The 17,204-nt window shown below is 38.7% G+C and overlaps 1 protein-coding gene across 1 annotated transcript in view; it reads right to left on the reverse strand.

Annotated features, from left to right (window-relative positions):
* Window positions 1–17,204, reverse strand: part of LOC111145740 (kinesin family member 24) — an 82,632-nt gene that overhangs the window by 36,993 nt on the left and 28,435 nt on the right. Inside the window, exons 3-5 of the mRNA XM_022500910.1 lie at window positions 14,623–14,812; window positions 8,893–8,990; window positions 4,234–4,449 (exon numbers count right to left, since the gene is read on the reverse strand). Coding sequence (XP_022356618.1) covers window positions 4,234–4,449; window positions 8,893–8,990; window positions 14,623–14,812 — 504 coding nt within the window. The remainder of the gene's footprint in view (window positions 1–4,233; window positions 4,450–8,892; window positions 8,991–14,622; window positions 14,813–17,204) is intronic.

The raw sequence follows: 17,204 nt of genomic DNA on the forward strand, positions 1-17,204 counted from the left end.
GGATATGGGATCTCTGCTGGTCCAATCAAAATAAAGTCCTAGTTTCTGGTTGTTAGGTGCCTGGGAGTGAGATGCTGCTGCTCTTTCTTTCTGGAAGTGAGAGTATGTGTAGTCCTGGGAGCAGTGCCAGCCATTCTCTATGCACCAGAGAGCCAGTTTTGGAAGCTAATATCATAGAAGACAGAGCTGAGCAAAGAAATTGGGTTATTATAACATTCCTGAGTTCCTAGAATAAACAGGTCCTATGGTCTAATTCTCCTCTAGGCATTCTAGTTATTTGAGCAAAAGACTTCCCTAAATAGCTTAAGCCAGTATATATGGGATTCTACTTTATTTCCAACTTAAGGAGTCTTGATACATCTTCCAAGGGAGAAAGGGAGATCTGGTGCTGTAACTGAATTTCTCAGGCTAGGGAAGGTTATAGTCTTATCATCATCACTAAATCAGATATATCAAGGGGCACATATTAAATCTATTAAAGACTCTAAGATTATTTTTCTCCCTTAATAAAATAGTGATTGAGGTTAAGAATGGAATTCCACTTTATAGCTAAAAAAGAAAATGATTTTTCTTTTTTTTTAATGAAAAATTAAAAAAATTTTTTTTAATTTTAAAGATTTATTCATTTATTTGAGAGAGAGAGGGATGTGGGGGAAGAGAAGACAGAGAGGGACAAGCAAACTCCCTGCTGAGTGGGGAGTCTGACGCGGGGGTCATTCCCACGACCCTGAGATCACGACCTGAGCAGAAAGCAAGAGTCGGACTAACCAACTGAACTACTCAGGTACCTTTTTTTTCTTAGTTTAGGTTTCACACCAAGCTTCCAAATTTTTACAGGACTGGAGGAAAACAGCTTCACCAATCCCTGTGACCTATCAGAAAACAACTATTGGAACAGTCAGGCTTCTGGAATAAAAGAAGGCTCTAGGTTTCAGAGCCCTCATGTCATTCCTGAACATACTTTTTAGGCCCTACACCATGAGCTCACCCCAGAAAAGTTCCTAATGGACAGCCCAAAATGTACTGTTAGATTTTTAAATCTTATAAGTAAGAAATATATTTCTATCACTTTTTATGCAGGGGTATAAAAACAATTTAACCTCTACTTTTATGAGCTAATTTGGGACTTCCTACCTTACATAATTACAGTTTCAACCTCCCCCCAAAATGTGTCTTAAACCCATCAGTCAGAAATTTTCTGATAAGCACCAGTGAGGTAATCTGTCACATGGGCCCTCTCTACGCCCCCTAAAGGGAAATGAGATAATTCACGTAATAAGACCCCCTTCCCTTCCCCACAAAGGAAGGTGATCTTGCCTAGAACCATCTTTTCTTTTCTTTTGCTACTTTCTTGGTCCACCCTCCTTTCCATTTTGTATAATTCCTTGGACATCTCCTGTACTTGCTAGATGGAATGATGCCCGATTCATGAATTGTTTAGTAAAACCAATTCGATCTTAAAAAAAAAAAAAAAAAGTTAATTTGAAGATCATAAGCTTTGGTTTCTAGCTTAAGGGATGGTCTGAGGGAACACCTGGGTGACTCAGCTGATTAAGCATCTGCCTTTAGCTAAGGTCATGACCCCAGAGTCCTGGGATCAAGCCCCACGTTGGGCTCTCTACTCAGTGGAAGCCTGCTTCTCCCTCTCCCTGCCACTCCCCCTGCTTGTACTCTCTCTCTCTGTCAAATAATAATAATAATAATAATTTGAAAAAAAGAGGTGCACTGAGCATATATGTTTCTGTTCACCTTTGCCAAATCTTGCTATTACTTTTAGGAAATATAATTTATTAAAAAATAAAAGATAAAGAGGATAAAGCATAACAACTCTAAATAAAAAGAAAGGGTGCCATCAGTGAAACAGGAGATTTCAGAAGTACCAGGAAGACAGGTAAAAGAGATATTAGCCAATTAACCAGAGATATAAAAACAAAAAGAAAAACCCACAGCTCAAGACACTTACAGAGTAAGTGTGGGTCTTCCCTAGTGAGCCCTAAAAAGAAACTTCAAAGCCAGGAATTAGCACATCCCATCCCCTTGGCTACAATTAAAGAATGCAAATATACAGGGCAGTATATCTGAGTAATTCATTAAAGAACTGCACTCAGAAATAGCTGACTAGATATCCTGACTGTCCCTTCACCCAAACTAACGCACAGACGGATAGACAGACAGACAGACATACACACACACACAGAGCATAACAGCTTTTATTCTCCTGCTAACCATTCTTTAAACAAAGAGGATTTCGATTACCTCCATTTTGACCTCAAACTTCCTAATTGATTAAGTTCTTTCCAGCTTATCTCTTCACTAAAAGACCCTACAGGCACAGCATCCCTATAAGGGAACCCAAATTACCCCCACTATCTCCTCAACCAATAAGGACTGCCCTGAGCCACCAAGACCCCACCCATGATTGACCCCAAGACAATGATCAACTTGACCTTCACAACCCAGCTGCTTGTACCCACCAACTTTTGTCCTGTATTTTCCTTATATAAACCTAGAAGTTAAAAAAAGGTGGGGGGGGGCGCTCAGTCGGTTGGATTAAGCAGCTGCCTTTGGCTCAGTTCATAATCTCAGGGTCCTGGGATGGAGCCAGGCACTGCATCGGGCTCCCAGCTCAGAGGAGAATCTGCTTCTCCCTCTCCCTCTGCTCCTCCCCTCATTTGTGCTCTTTCTCTCTCAAATAAATAAAATCTTTAAGAAAACCAAAAACAACAACAACGACAACAACAACAAAACCCTAGGAGTAGTATTTTTGGCATGTTGGAGGCAGTCTCTGAAATGTTAGTAGTTGGCTGTCTTCTTGGTGTTGGCCTCACTGAAATAAATTCCTTTCTTGTTTCACCACCACTCAGTTTTCTGCCTTTGGATGTCGTCAGTGGCTGGTGGTTGAAACTCATCTGTTTGGGAGCCCCAGAGCCAGACGCTCTGGCATCCCAGTGCCGGGCTACATTTTTGACTGGAAAGGGCTCCTAAGTAAGAGTGCTGGCGCTTGGAAGAGCCGCTGTGATTGAGCTAACCTGAGGCTTCAAAACCAACAGAGAGGGTAGAAAAGAAAAGCAACTCTTCTCCAAAGCAAACCCAGAGTGGAACCCTTCCTTATTTGGTAGTTGCCATATCAGGACTGAACCCTGAACACCTATACATTCTCTGAACTGTGGCATACCCAAAGGTCCCCTTTTTTTTGAAATAGTCCACAGATGGTGGTCTGCCCAGGCCTAGTTGCTGGCTTCTCCAGTTTCCCAACTCAATATCCTAGTGCCCCTCTACCATGGGGGCCTGCCCTAACATGCTCTCCCTACTGAACTCTGCTGCCTATCTATCCCCACCCCCCATTCCAATGCTTGCCTGAAGCACGCGGAATTTGCATATCCTTTTGAACAGCTCTGTAGGGGCTAGGATACCTTTGCTGGAGGCTAGCTTCTGTAATTGATTTGGCTTCCCCAGCCTTCCACTGTGCTTAGCCTTAACTCTCTCCACTTGGTGTGGCTGCTCCCAACTTGTCACAGATCTGGTTAATTCTATTATGATACCCTTTTACCCTTCCACCTCCCCTATTCCATCTCTCCTTCTCCCAGTCAGTTGCTACCTTCACAACTTCACTGTTTCTTGCTCAATTAAAGCCATCTGTTTCAACCTAAACAAACTTTACGCCAGAAAAATACAATAGGGATTTAAAGTCAGTTGATGAATCCATTTCTAAATTACTGTGTTATGTTGCAAGGGCAACAGCTTAAGACTTACAAGAGCTAAAAGTCTAATGTGAAGAAGAGAGACTTTCTTTTTACTGATTTCAGAAAACTATCATTAAGCTTACCCTAAGATTATTGAAAGAAAAAAAAATAAGAAAGCAGGAAACAGTATTTATAGTTCTTCCAGTGTAATAATAGGTCAAAAGAACAGGAAGGAATTTAAGTACATGTTGATATCCTGACTTCCTGAAATCATAACCTTTTTCATAGACCAAAATAAAAGGGATAGTCTTGTGATAAACATTAGGATATTGATCATTTAAAAAAAATACTAATGGAAGGCTAATTTACATTTTTCTTTCTAGGTGAACTGGCAGTTTAAAAAATATTTATTGGATTCAGGAGACTAATTTCACAAAAAGGCACTAATATAACAAGGCCTCGCATCAAATCCCATGAGTCAGTGATTCTGTGGGACTCTGGCCTAAAACAATGATCCACAAATATATAGTTTCCCACTCATAATCAGTACCTTTTCCTTCTATTTAAGAGGTCATAAAGTTGTCCACAGTAGATTTCATAGAAGCTGATCCACACGAAGAGGGGCCTTCTCGGCTGGGACACTTCTAGTTGCCTGAAGATGTCTTTGGCAGCCAGAGCGTAGAGTCCTGGGTTCTGATGAGTTCCTATCATGGTATAGGTCTTCCCAGCACCTGTCTGTCCATATGCGAAGCAAGTGGCATTGCCTCTAGGGGAAAAAGTCATTTGTATAACATATATACTAAGAAAAATGCTAATATACACATAGATTTTTCATGACGAAACTCGGAAACAGAATCCTGTTTATAGCTGATAAAATTCAGCTATAAGCATATGATCCTTTAAGGAGAGGAGGGATTTACCTTATAAAAACAATGGAAGAAGAAAAAATATTCTCAAAGCAGCACGTGAGTTTTTTAATAGGAATTTTTAAAATGGAACTGGTTATACCATAAGATAAGGACCCCATGCCCTACAGAATTCTGGAGAAGATGATTTTTGCCTTAATCCTAAAAGCTAATTTTGATGAAAGAAGTAAAAGAGAATTAAAATAAATACAATAGTGGCACCTGGGTGGCTCAGTGGGTTAAAGCCTCTGCCTTTGGCTCAGGTCATGATCCCAGAGTCCTGGGATCGAGCCCCGCATCGGGCTCTCTGCTCAGCGGGGAGCCTGCTTCCTCCTCTCTCTCTCTCTCTCTCTCTGCCTGCCTCTCTGCCTACTTGTGATCTCTGTCTGTCAAATAAATAAATAAAATCTTAAAAAAAAAATACAATAAACAATGGAAGACCATATGATGAACAAGGTGGTACTGACTACTCATAAAAATTAAGTAAGTTTATGGGATGCCTGGGTGGCTCAGTGGGTTGAGCCTCTGCCTTCGGCTTGGGTCATGGTCTCAGGGTCCTGGGATCGAGCCCTGCTTCAGGGCTGTCTGCTCAGCGGGGAGCCTGCTTCCCCCTCTCTCTCTGCCTACCTCTCTGCCTACTTGTGAGCTCTCTCTCTCTCTCTGTCAAATAAATAAATAAAAATCTTTGAAAAAAAATTAAGTTTAGACAGAGGTAAAAATCAGTGTAAGCAAAATATTTGAGGAAGGACTTACAAAAGGGCTTTTTAAAGGACCTCAGTTTTCACTTTCATTAATAAATTAATGGGTTACTTGATTTTCAAGATCACTTCTAGGCCTGACATCATGTGATTCTAAGTAAGATCACTGTTCTTGTGTGTGGGTGGATACGTGCGTGGGCATGAATGTAAAGAACTGCAGAATGGAATCTGAGGAACTGCAGAATGGTGGAGAGAAGAGCTGGGAGACTAACCTGCCAATCACGTGTTTTCAGAGGAGCTACAGGCCAAGATTATCTGAGTACCAGAGGCCCAACTATGAAGTACAGAGTAGAAAGTGACCATAATGTCAACTAGTAAGCAGCTATTGCAGACTCTTGAACAGGAATCACATGGGTTAATGATAAAAGTAGCTACTTGCGGGGCACCTGAGTGGCTCAGTGGGTTAAGGCCTCTGCCTTCGGCTCAGGTCATGATCTCAAGGTCCTGGGATTGAGACCCACACTGGGTTCTCCGCTCAGCAGGGAGCCTGCTTCTCCCTCTCCCTGCCTCTCTGCCTACTTGTGATCTCTGTCTGTCAAATAAATAAATAAAATCTTAAAAAAAAAAAAAAAAAGTGGCTACTTGCACCAAGAAGAAAAGTCTATGTACAGACACAGAGGTGGGGGGATAATGGAGGTGGGCAGAGAGATGGACATGAAGAAAGGAGCCTGAAGCCAGAAAGAAATCAAGGAATAAGTAAGAGGACAATAGCAAAGGAACCATCAAAGTGTGAGAAGACAGAGATAGTAGCTAACTAGATCTAAGCTGCTTAAGCAGAGACCAGTTACTTGTTGTCTTTTGAATCTAGGCTCCTGGCTGTGTAGGCGCTTGAACACATGGGCAGAGGTACAGTGAGTAAAAGGATTAAAGGAGGAAAATGTGAACATAGTAAAGATGTAGCAGAATGAGACCAAAGAATAATATCAACCTTATCTTCTGAACTTTTTTTTTTTTTTTGACAGAGAGAGAAAGACAAAAGAAAATGCAAGTGGGGTAGGGGGAGAGGGAAAATGAGAATCCCAAAAAGGCTCCACACCCAGTGCAGAGCCCAACACAGGACTTGATCTCACAACTGAGATATCGTAACCTGAGCAGAAATCAAGAGTCAGAAGTTTAACCAACTGAGCCGACCCAGGTCCCCCATCTTCTGAACATTTTAGTGATGAGCTTTTTGAAAAACAACAAATATGGGTCTGAAAAATCTCTTATTATCCTTTGTAGAATGGATGCATTTAACTTGTACCTCTTTTTTTAAGATTTATCTATTTATTTGAGAGAGAGAAAGCGAGCACACAGGCATGTGAGCATAAGCGGGGTGGGGAGGGGGAGGCGGAAAGCAGAGGGGAAGGGAGAGAAAGAGAATCTCAAGCAGACTCCCATGGGGAGCTCAATCTCACCACCCTGAGACATGACCTGAGGCAAAATCAAGAGTCTGAAGCTCAAGTGACTGAACCACCCAGGTGCCCCTACACGTTTTATTTTATTTTTTAAAAGATTTTATATTTTTATCTGACAGAGATCACAAGTAGGCAGAGAGGCAGGCAGAGAGAGAGAGAGGGTAGCAGGCTCCCTGCTGAGCAAAGAACCTGATGCAGGGCTCGATCCCAGGACCCTGGGATCATGAACTGAGCCGAAGGGATAGGCTTTAACCCACTGAGCCACCCAGGCGCCCCCACCTTTTATTTTTTAATTGGTACTGTTTTAACATTCAAATTCTTTTTTTTTTTTTTAAAGATTTTATTTATTTATTTATTTATTTGACAGAGAGAGAGATCACAAGTAGACGGAGAGGCAGGCAGAGAGAGAGAGAGAGAGAGAGAGAGAGGGAAGCAGGTTCCCTGCTGTGCAGAGAACCCGATGTGGGACTCGATCCCAGGACCCTGAGATCACGACCCGAGCCGAAGGCAGCGGCTTAACCCACTGAGCCACCCAGGCGCCCCTTAACATTCAAATTCTAACTTTAGAAATTTGCTCTCTTAAAAAGTACTCCCTAGATTTGGCACAAAAGAAATTGAACCTGAAAGGTATTTCATTTTTTCAGCCTGCTCAGAATAAAAGAGAATTTTAGTGATGTCTACAAAACAACAATAAAAAGGAAACAAAAAAATTAGTCAAATAGTTATCTGAATAGCCAATGAGCATATGAAAAGATTCTCAATATCGTTAGGCATTTGGGAAATTCAAATTCAAACCACAATGCGATCAAGTTACATTCTCACTAGACTGACTAAAATAAAGAAGACTGACAACACCAAATACGGTGAGGATGTAGAAATGCCATCACAGGCTGCCCCTGCCTGCCACACTCTTGTCCATGCTCTCTCTCTCAAATAAATAAAAAACTCTCATAAAAAAAAAAAAAAAAATAGAAAAGAGAAAGAAATGCAATTCACATAAATTGCTGTTGGGAATAGAAAATGGGTGTATGGAAAACTGTTTTACACTTTCTTATAAACACACACCTATCCTGACCCCAGAGATTCCCTTTCCAGGTTTCACTCAAGATAAATGAAAACATGATGTCCAAGAAAAAGACTTGTACAAGAATGTTCATACAGCTTTGTTCACAATAATCCCAAACTGGAAACAACTCAAATGTCCATCAACAGGAAATTAGATAAATTGTGGTATATTCATAGAAGGGAGTATTACTCAGCAATAAAAACTATGGATACATGCAACACGTACTAATATCAAAAAACATTATGATAAGCCAAGCATAAAAGAACCTACATAGGAATGATTCTATTTCTGTAATGTTCTAGAACAGGCAAAACTAATCTATAGTGATGGAAAGCAGGTCAGTGATTCTATAAGACCTGAGGGTGGAAGTGGAGGCTTACTAAAAAGGGACGCGAGAGAACTCTCTGGGATGATGGGAATGGTCTATTATCTTGTTCGAGGTATTGATTACTTGGATATATACAACTATCAAAACTCATCAAAACTGAATACTTGTTAAGATCTGTGCATCTAATTTTATGTGAATTATACAATATTTTTAAAGTTATAAAAATTATTTTTAAAAAGTCAAACTACTCTGGAATCAGTGATACTAGTAAGCTGTTTGGCATTTTCTATCTATATCTGCCTATATTTTGAATAAACAACAGAAGTCCCTAGTACCTTCTTGGTCCCATTTTATGTTTATTAAGTGTGAAAAATTATTTCAAAATTTAAAAAATACATGTATAAAAAAAACAGATGATAGTCACTTACCTATCCCACGCCAATGAAAAAAGCAACTGAACTATAGGCAGAATGCATGATTCCTATTATCAAAAGTTCAAACTAAACCACTTACACCTTTTTATTCTGAGGGCTTTGATGAAATTATATTGTTGACAACTTATATTTTTGCTGAAAATTTCTGAATGCTCAGTAAATCCTATAGAGATAATGCACTCCTTAGAAGAGTCTAAATTCATCAGATTAAAACACAAATTCATGTCTAATTAAAAAACTGAAAAACATAAATGATACTTATAGAGAAATTTGTTATGGAAAACAGTATGAAGCAAGAGAAGCAAATAATGACTATCATACCCATTGAAAATATGCTGAATGAGTGGGTGAGTAGTCTTCATGTATACATCCCGATTGGTGCATGCTTCACCAAAGACTTCATCAAAATAAAAAACATGCTGAAAAAGAAATGTGATTTTTATAGAAAGAGATATTTTCTGGATTTTCTTCACCACTATTCTAGTTAATGCATAATAAAGGTGCAAGTATGTTTTTTAACTAATTAAGTAACTGACTAGGACAAACTTAAGAGATAAATAAGCAATAACTGTCAAATGACAGGGCCGCCTTCTACTTGAGGATCTCTGTAGACACGTTCTTACAATATAAAAACTAAAGCACACAATTTTTGTTTTGTAAACTGATAAGTATGAGAGTGCCAATCCTCCTTAAGTCCAGGAGAAATGAATTCTATAGAGATTATCCTCATAGCCCAGCTAGGGCCAGCATATTTGAAATTTGGGGGAATTCCAGAGGAAGACTTCCATTTCATAGGTTACATAGCTGAGCTTTTCTTTCCTTTTTAAGAGATTTTATTTATTTGACAGACAGAGAGAGCATTAGGTGGAGGGGGTAGAGGGTAGAGGAAGAAGCAGACTCCCCACTGAGCTGGGAGCCCAACACGGGGCTCAATCCCAGGAACCTGTAAATCATGATCTGAGCTGAACACAAATGCTCACTAAACCAACTGAACCACCCATGCACCCCCATAGCTGAGCTTTTAATTCCATGAACATTTATTGCTCAGTTGGTAATGTGTATAACTGCAGGAGGCACTTCAAAGGGCCCAAAGATAATACTACCCCACCCCACCACCTAAAGATATGAATCCAGACAAGTATACAAATGATTCTAAGCTAGAAGAAAATTGAGCAATAAAGTACATGTGGAATTCAAGGGAAAAACATATTCCTTCTGATTGGAAAAGACATTATGAAAAAGACTGCACATAGAAAGGGCCGCGGGGGAAAACAAGGAATTTAAGAGTTAGAGATGGAGGCAGGGAAGATACTCCAGCCACAAGGAAAACGTGAGCAACAGTCAAATCAGGGAAGCATAAGGAACATTTAGGGAACAGAGAAGATTGAGTGTGGTTGAAACATAGGATCTTGGTAGGTAGAAAGGTGAAACAGAAGGCTAGAATAATGAGTTAGGACTATGCTGCATGGGTATTGGGACACTAGCCTTAAGGATGGAATGTTCATATTTAATTTAGCAAATAGTGGGAAGACAATAAAAAACTTTGCAAAGGAAAAGGATGATCTGAGCCATTTTACTGGAAGATTAATCTGGCTTCACAATGTGAATGGACTAAGAAAAGGGACACTGGTAATCCACTGGTGAGTTAAGAAGGGTCTAAATTCCATGATGACAATGAAAATATAGAGGAGATGGAGGCATGAAAAATTTGGCAACTGCCTGAATATGATTCAATGGGGAGAGAAAGTAGTCCAAGGTGATCCCCAAATGAAAAATCATGATAACGTGGAAAAAGATAGAAGACCCTATTAAACTGGGTCTGGAAAGCATTAATTCAGCAGACATAATCATTTGCATAACTTAGAGGCTACTGGCAGCCAACTATCTCTGAGTAAAAATCCTAATTTCAAGCCTGACCGTAGCATAAAAATGCAGTCCATATACAATGAATGAGACATGAGATCTTTTCTACCTTTTTTTTTTTTTTAAAGATTTTATTTATTTATTTGACAGACAGAGATCACAAGTAGGCAGAGAGGCAGGCAGAGAGAGGAAGGGAAGCAGGCTCCCTGCTGAGCAGAGAGCCCAATGTGGGGCTCGATCCCAGGACTCTGGGATCATGACCTGAGCTGAAGGCAGAGGCTTTAACCCACTGAGCCACCCAGGCGCCCCTTCTGCTACCTTTTGGGCCTGCTCTAAATACCCAGTTAAGAGAAAATCCAGCAAAGTGATTTTAGGCCAATTTATTGCATGGGTCATTCTACCCAGGTTTGATTCTATTTTGTGTATCATTACATTAGAAATTTGTTAGGTCACCTTAGCAGAAACTGGGGCCACAAAGTTCAATTTATGAGTTAGAAAATATCACCAAAAGCTAGAAAATAATCAAATGTGCAGCACAATAAACAGACTGTGAGCTTTTAGGGGTATGAAATATGTGATAGGATTTTAAGAATAAAATGTTTTTAACTGTTGAATCTGGGTCGTAGGTACATAGGGGTTCATTGTACTTTTGAATAAACTTGAAAATGGCAATAATTAAAAGTAAAATATATTTTTCGGCATTTCTCAGGAAAATAAGAAAAAAATGAACACAAGTGAATGTGGGAATTCATTAAATTTAAAAAATTTTTCTTTTACTTCATTGAGTATATGGCTATTCTTTCTCTTTTTCTATGAGTACTTATGAATAACTTTACCTCTTGAGTAAAAACCTTAGAAAACGCTTACTGATTAAAGACATTAGTGTCTTTCCTTCCAATAGATTTATGTACTGATTTTCCCAATACTTCTGTAAATATCCTTAATAAAAGATATGTGAACATGCAAGATTATAATTAACATATATTACATAAATATAATAAATGCTAGCACAAGATATCATCTCAATATTATACATATATATATATATATATATATATATATATATACACACACACATTCCATAAAGTCCTTTGCATCGCATATATTTCATTTGATCGTACTTTATCAATTAGGTTGTATTAATATACTTTAGCCTTGTAATGATCAGAGTTTCACAATTTATTTTTTAAATAAGTTTTTTCAGATTATAAAAGTAATCTGTATGTATAGAACAGCTCTGGAAAGATAGACTTAGAACAGGTAATAGTGGTTGCCTTCAAGGAGGAAATACAATTAGCAGGACACTTCACTGCATACACTTTTTAAAAAAAATTTTTTTTTAAGATTTTATTTATTTATTTGACAGAGAGAGAGAGAGTACAAGCAGGGGGAATGGCAGGCAGAGGGAGAGGGAGAAGCAGGCTCCCTGCTGAGGCTGAGCAGGGAGCCCGATATGGGCTCTGGGATATGGGGCTCTGGGATCATGACCTGAGCCAAAGGCAGATGCTTAACCTACTGAGCCACCCAGGCGCCCCTCTGCATACCATTTTGTATGTTTTGATTTTAAAATAGGTGAATCCATCTTACCCAAAAGTTTTAACATTTTTTAAAAAGATTTTATTTATTTGACAGAGATCACAAATAGGCAGAGAGGCAGGCAGAGAGAGAGAGAAAGAGAGAGAGAAGAGGAAGCAGGCTCCCCGCCGAGCAAAGAGCCTGATGCGGGGTAGATCCCAGAACACTGGGATAATGACCTGAGCCAAAGGCCGAGGCTTTAACCCACTGAGCCACCCAGGTGCCCCAGTTTTTACTTTTTATATAAAAGTAACATGCTGATTACAGAAAAATTTAAAAACATGGAAAACAACAGAGAAGAAAATAAAATTATTTATAAATCTTACTACCCAGAGATAGCCACTATTGAGTTTTTGATATATTTTAGTACTATCTTTTTTCTCTATATATTTCTTTTTTAAAAAATTTTTAATTTACATATAATGTATTACTAGCCCCTCTATATATATTTCTTTATTTAAGAAGCTGGAATGAGAACCCCTGGGTGGCTCAGTTGTTAAGCAGCTGCCTTCAGCTCAGATCATGATTCCGGGGTCCTGGGATTGAGCCCTGAATTGGGGTGACTGCTCAGCGGGAAGCCTGCTTCTTCCTCTCCCACTCCTCCTGCTTGTGTTCCCTCTCTCACTGTGTCTCTCTGTCAAATAAATAAATAAAATCTTTAACAACAACAACAAAAACAGCTGGAATGAAATATACACAAATTTGTTCCCTTGTCTTTTCACATATTGACACAAAATTTAATGGTAAGTAGGAAAGCACACTGCATGTATATGATCATATACACACTAAGTAACAAAAGAAGATCTGAAAGGATAGGATATTTAATTAAATGGATATATAAACCTAGAGTTTTAATTCTTGAATAAGTTTAAAAATTAAAGCCCAAGGAATCTAGGACCCATATTTATTTTCTAGGTTTGCTACGAACCTCCTTTTTCTTTCTACTTAAGAAAAGGGGGTAAAAGTCCTCTCGGCACTTGTATTATGGCATTGATAGGTAAGGACTCTGACCTATGAGAGCAAAGGTCCAAAGTTCAAACTGCAGAGAAAGTGCTGTGAAAACTATGGGTGTTCAATATGTATTGACCAATGGGAATGACAAAGAAGTAAGGTTATTATGTTTTGGGATAATGGAAAAATACAAAAGATAAGACAATGATTCCTTGAGGGAATTACTGTGACAGAAGGATCATTAAGGACTTCTTGGATAGATGGTGACTGGACAGGGCTATTACTATGGTTATAAGTAGACATGGAACTAGATAACATCATAACTAATTGGCATTTAGACCATCTTCAAAATAAATACCTCCCACCTAGACCTAATAGACTGTGCATTGATCAGCAGTCAATAAGGCTGTTAAAGTGATTGGGTTGTTTATACAGTAACCTAGTAATTTAGTGCTCACAGAAAGACTCAGTGGATTACTTTGAATGTTGCTGTGAAACCCAATTTTGACAACCAAGAAAAAGTTGAACAATGCATGTGTAAAAGAGGAGGAAAGTGCTAACAATTTGACTTCAATGTTAACATATTTATTCCAGGAGATTAAAATCTCAGCTAACTAAGGTGAAATGCTAGCACAACACATTACTCACCACTTTTTTTCTCTCTACCAGTCACTGGGTTTTGAGGCAAGAGAACAATTCGTATGTACGAATATAATATGTTTAGGGAGGCAGATTCAGATTAAGACCTGAATTCCCAAATCTTAACATCTGGTGGGTTATCCTCTGTTTTAGATTATTTACAATTGCTTCATAATTATAAGAGTACCTAAATTACGGTAGCTTCCATCTATGGGCCTGCTTCTTCCATAGGATACTGAAGAGTTATTGCAAGGATATCTTTTTGCTTGAAATAAGTTCCTTTCAATACCAAACTCTTTCTCCTACGAGATTTTGGATCTTTCTGGCAGGGAATTAACATTTTCTTATGTGTGTAAGTTACTAGTATTTTATTTAAATACTTATATGTTAGATGTAAAAGTGAAATCATATCCCTGAATTATACTTACGCACTATAGTCTACCCTATACAAAGTAGCCTGTTCAAGAGCTAAATTTCCATCAAGTTATATCTAAGCCCAAAGAAAGCTGAGAATCAAAATAAGCAGTTGAGTGGCAATCTGGAACTTTGTTGCTTGAAAACATATCCTCCATCATTAACTCCAGACATACACGCAGAAGAAAAAGTTCACACTGTGACAGACAGGCAAGAATTGAGACTGACTGTGGGATCACTTCATAATCCTTCCGGGGCATACACTCAGTGACTCGTCCTACCTACCGCCAATTCACTACATTCTTTTTATCCTTTCAGTCCCCACTTTTGCCAAGAGGTATAATTTCATCCATGTAAAATGTATTAAGCGAATGTATGATGCAATTCTATTGTCCTAGAGTGCAGAAATTACGTTATTGTTTTCCCCACTGCACTGTTTTTTTTTTTTTTAATATGAAGGCCCAAGGTATTAATGATTTATATCAGGAATGAATGCCAACACCCAAAGCAGAAACTGGATTTTAGAATTTGTATGCTGCCATTCAAATAAAAGCAAAAAGTTGACACACTTGATAATATTAGTTCCAAACACAAAGGAAAGCATTATACCTGCAGAATATATTGTGTAAGGTCAACTGCTTCTTTCTTCTCATGAACAAGTAGAGTTTCTTTGTCTTCTACGGTAATAATATTAATTTCTCCACGACGTACCTCCCTCATGCCCAGAGGGCGTTTTCGAACACAAACTCTGATTTTCTCCATCTCAGTCCAAGGATTCTCTTTCTCTGAGGTGTTCTGTCTGATACATATTTATAAGTGGGCTTTAATTTTTAATAGGATAAGGCTACTTAAGAGGTCAAAGTATCACCACATTCTGTTATTTTATATATACATTACACTTAACATATATACACGTTACACATATTATGTAAAAAACTTTCTCAGTATCAACACTTTAATATGTAACTTTATACATATTAGCTACATAGAGAATTTTTATTAACTAAATCCTCCTGATTACTTCTGTCTCTACCTGTAATCAGTCCATCCCTTGTCCTGCCAACAACAAAGGAAAAAAAAACCCAAACTCTAAGAGTTGCTCTAGCTCTAAGGTTTTTGTGTTTGGCTTCCAGATGTGGTCTTGCAAAAATTTCTAATGGTGGATATTTTTCTATATGTCCCCTCAAATCAGGCTGGTTAATCCTCAAAATCAGACACAGTATGTTGTGACCACCCCTCCTCTCAATCCAATTATTCTTACACATTTACTACTTTCTTTTTTAAAAAAGATTCTATTTATTTATTTATTTATTAGAGAGAGAGAAAGCATGAGCAGGAAGGAGAGGGAGAAACAGACACCCCACTGAGCCGGGAGCCCGATGCGGGTCTTGATCCAGGACCCTGGGATCATGACGCGAGCTGAAGGCAAACGTTAAAATGACTGAGCCACCCAGGCACTCCCATTTACTGTTTTCTTGACCGTTCACTCTAAAATTTCTTTTTTTATCCTACCTCGGTTTACTAAATACCTGAATTAGGTAGTAGGTTTCAATGTACTTTTCCTTTGTTCCTCCCAAGTATATTCTGCCCCTCCCTTTGTCTTGCTTTTTTACTTCCTTTTTGTCTACCTGATATGTTTGTTAGAACACAATCCTGTATTTCTTCTTCCCAGGACAACTTTATAACTGGTGCTGCCCACCACTATCACCCTTCTACTCAGATGAATTTCTTGTCTGGCTCTGACTTCAGTGAACTTATCAACCTTTTTTTTTTTTTTTAAGATTTTATTTCTTTATTTGACAGAGAGAGAGAGAGAGAGAGAGAGATCACAAGTAGGCAGAGAGACAGGCAGAGAGAGAGGGGGAAGCAGGCTCCCTGCTCAGCAGAGAGCCCGATGTGGTACTTGATCCCAGGACCCTGAGATCATGACCAGAGCCGAAGGCAGAGGCTTAACCCACTGAGCCACCCAGGCACCCTGAACTTATCAACCTTTAACAGCTAGAATATTTAATGAAATATTCCTTGAGGTAGGGATACAAAATTCATCAGGTTTATTTACTGAACCTAAAGAGGATATATATGCATATCTCTAACCGACCATTTACCTATATAGAAATTCTGCTTAACCTGAGTAACAGGATTCTTGAAAATAGTTTACCAGGATCAATGCCTTTGATCCATATACAAAGAATGTCTTAGGCAAGACAAATTATTCCCTTCCTTTAAACTTTAGAATTTGATTAATAGCCCCTAAAAAGCCTTTGTAATAGATTTTACACAGGATATTTCACTATATAATTGCTTCCTATCAATTTTAATTTTGAGCCCTCCAACTGGCCGGAAAATTACTTTTTGCCAGGATTTAAATTAGTAAAAAGGAGCAAACACAATTCTAATATAGTTCTATATATAGAACAAATAGTACTAATATAGACCATAAAGGACTACTTCAGGCTTTTAAAGCATGTTCTTTTTTTTAAGAGGGGTAGGGGGAGAAGGAAAGAGAGAAATCTTAAGCAGGCTCCACGTCCAGTGCCGAACCCAACACAGGACTTAATCTTACAACCCTGATCAAAAGGTGGACACTTAACTGACTGAGCCACCATGTGCCCCACCATGTTTTGTTTTGTTTTTTAACCAACATACAGTAGACTTTTAGAAATGTACCATTTTGAGATTAAGTGTGGCAAAATCCTGACAATAAAAGTGGATGAGGGGCATATAGGGGATTCATTGTTTTATTATCCCTTCTTCTGCATCTGTTCGATTTTTTAAAATAAGAAGAAATTTTAATGCATTCTTTTAACAAGGGCCTGTGTCTAAATGTCTAGTTATTGGGCAGTATTAATAACCTAATCATATAAAGCTAATCAAAGATGACAGAAAAAAGTTTTTTCAAAAGTGACTAGGGACTTGAGGATGGGTCATGTGGTCAAAAGGACTGTAGTTTTCCAGGTCAAGGGGCAAAAAAAGAATGAATGTTCTTCTGCTAAAAGGCTCTGGTTTTTTTGGTTGTTTGTTTTTAAGATTTTATTCATTTATTTATGAGAGAGGGAGAGAATGAACGAGTAGGGGTGGGCAGAGGGACAAACAGACTCCCTGCTGAGTGGGGAGCCAGACATGGGGCTCAATCCTAGCACCCTGAGATCATGACCTGAGCCCAAGTCAGATGCTTCACTGACTGAGCCACT

Source organism: Enhydra lutris, unplaced genomic scaffold, assembly GCF_002288905.1.
Source record: "Enhydra lutris kenyoni isolate GAN:26980312 unplaced genomic scaffold, ASM228890v2 scaffoldscaffold13, whole genome shotgun sequence".
In the NCBI taxonomy this organism is placed as follows: domain Eukaryota; kingdom Metazoa; phylum Chordata; class Mammalia; order Carnivora; family Mustelidae; genus Enhydra; species Enhydra lutris.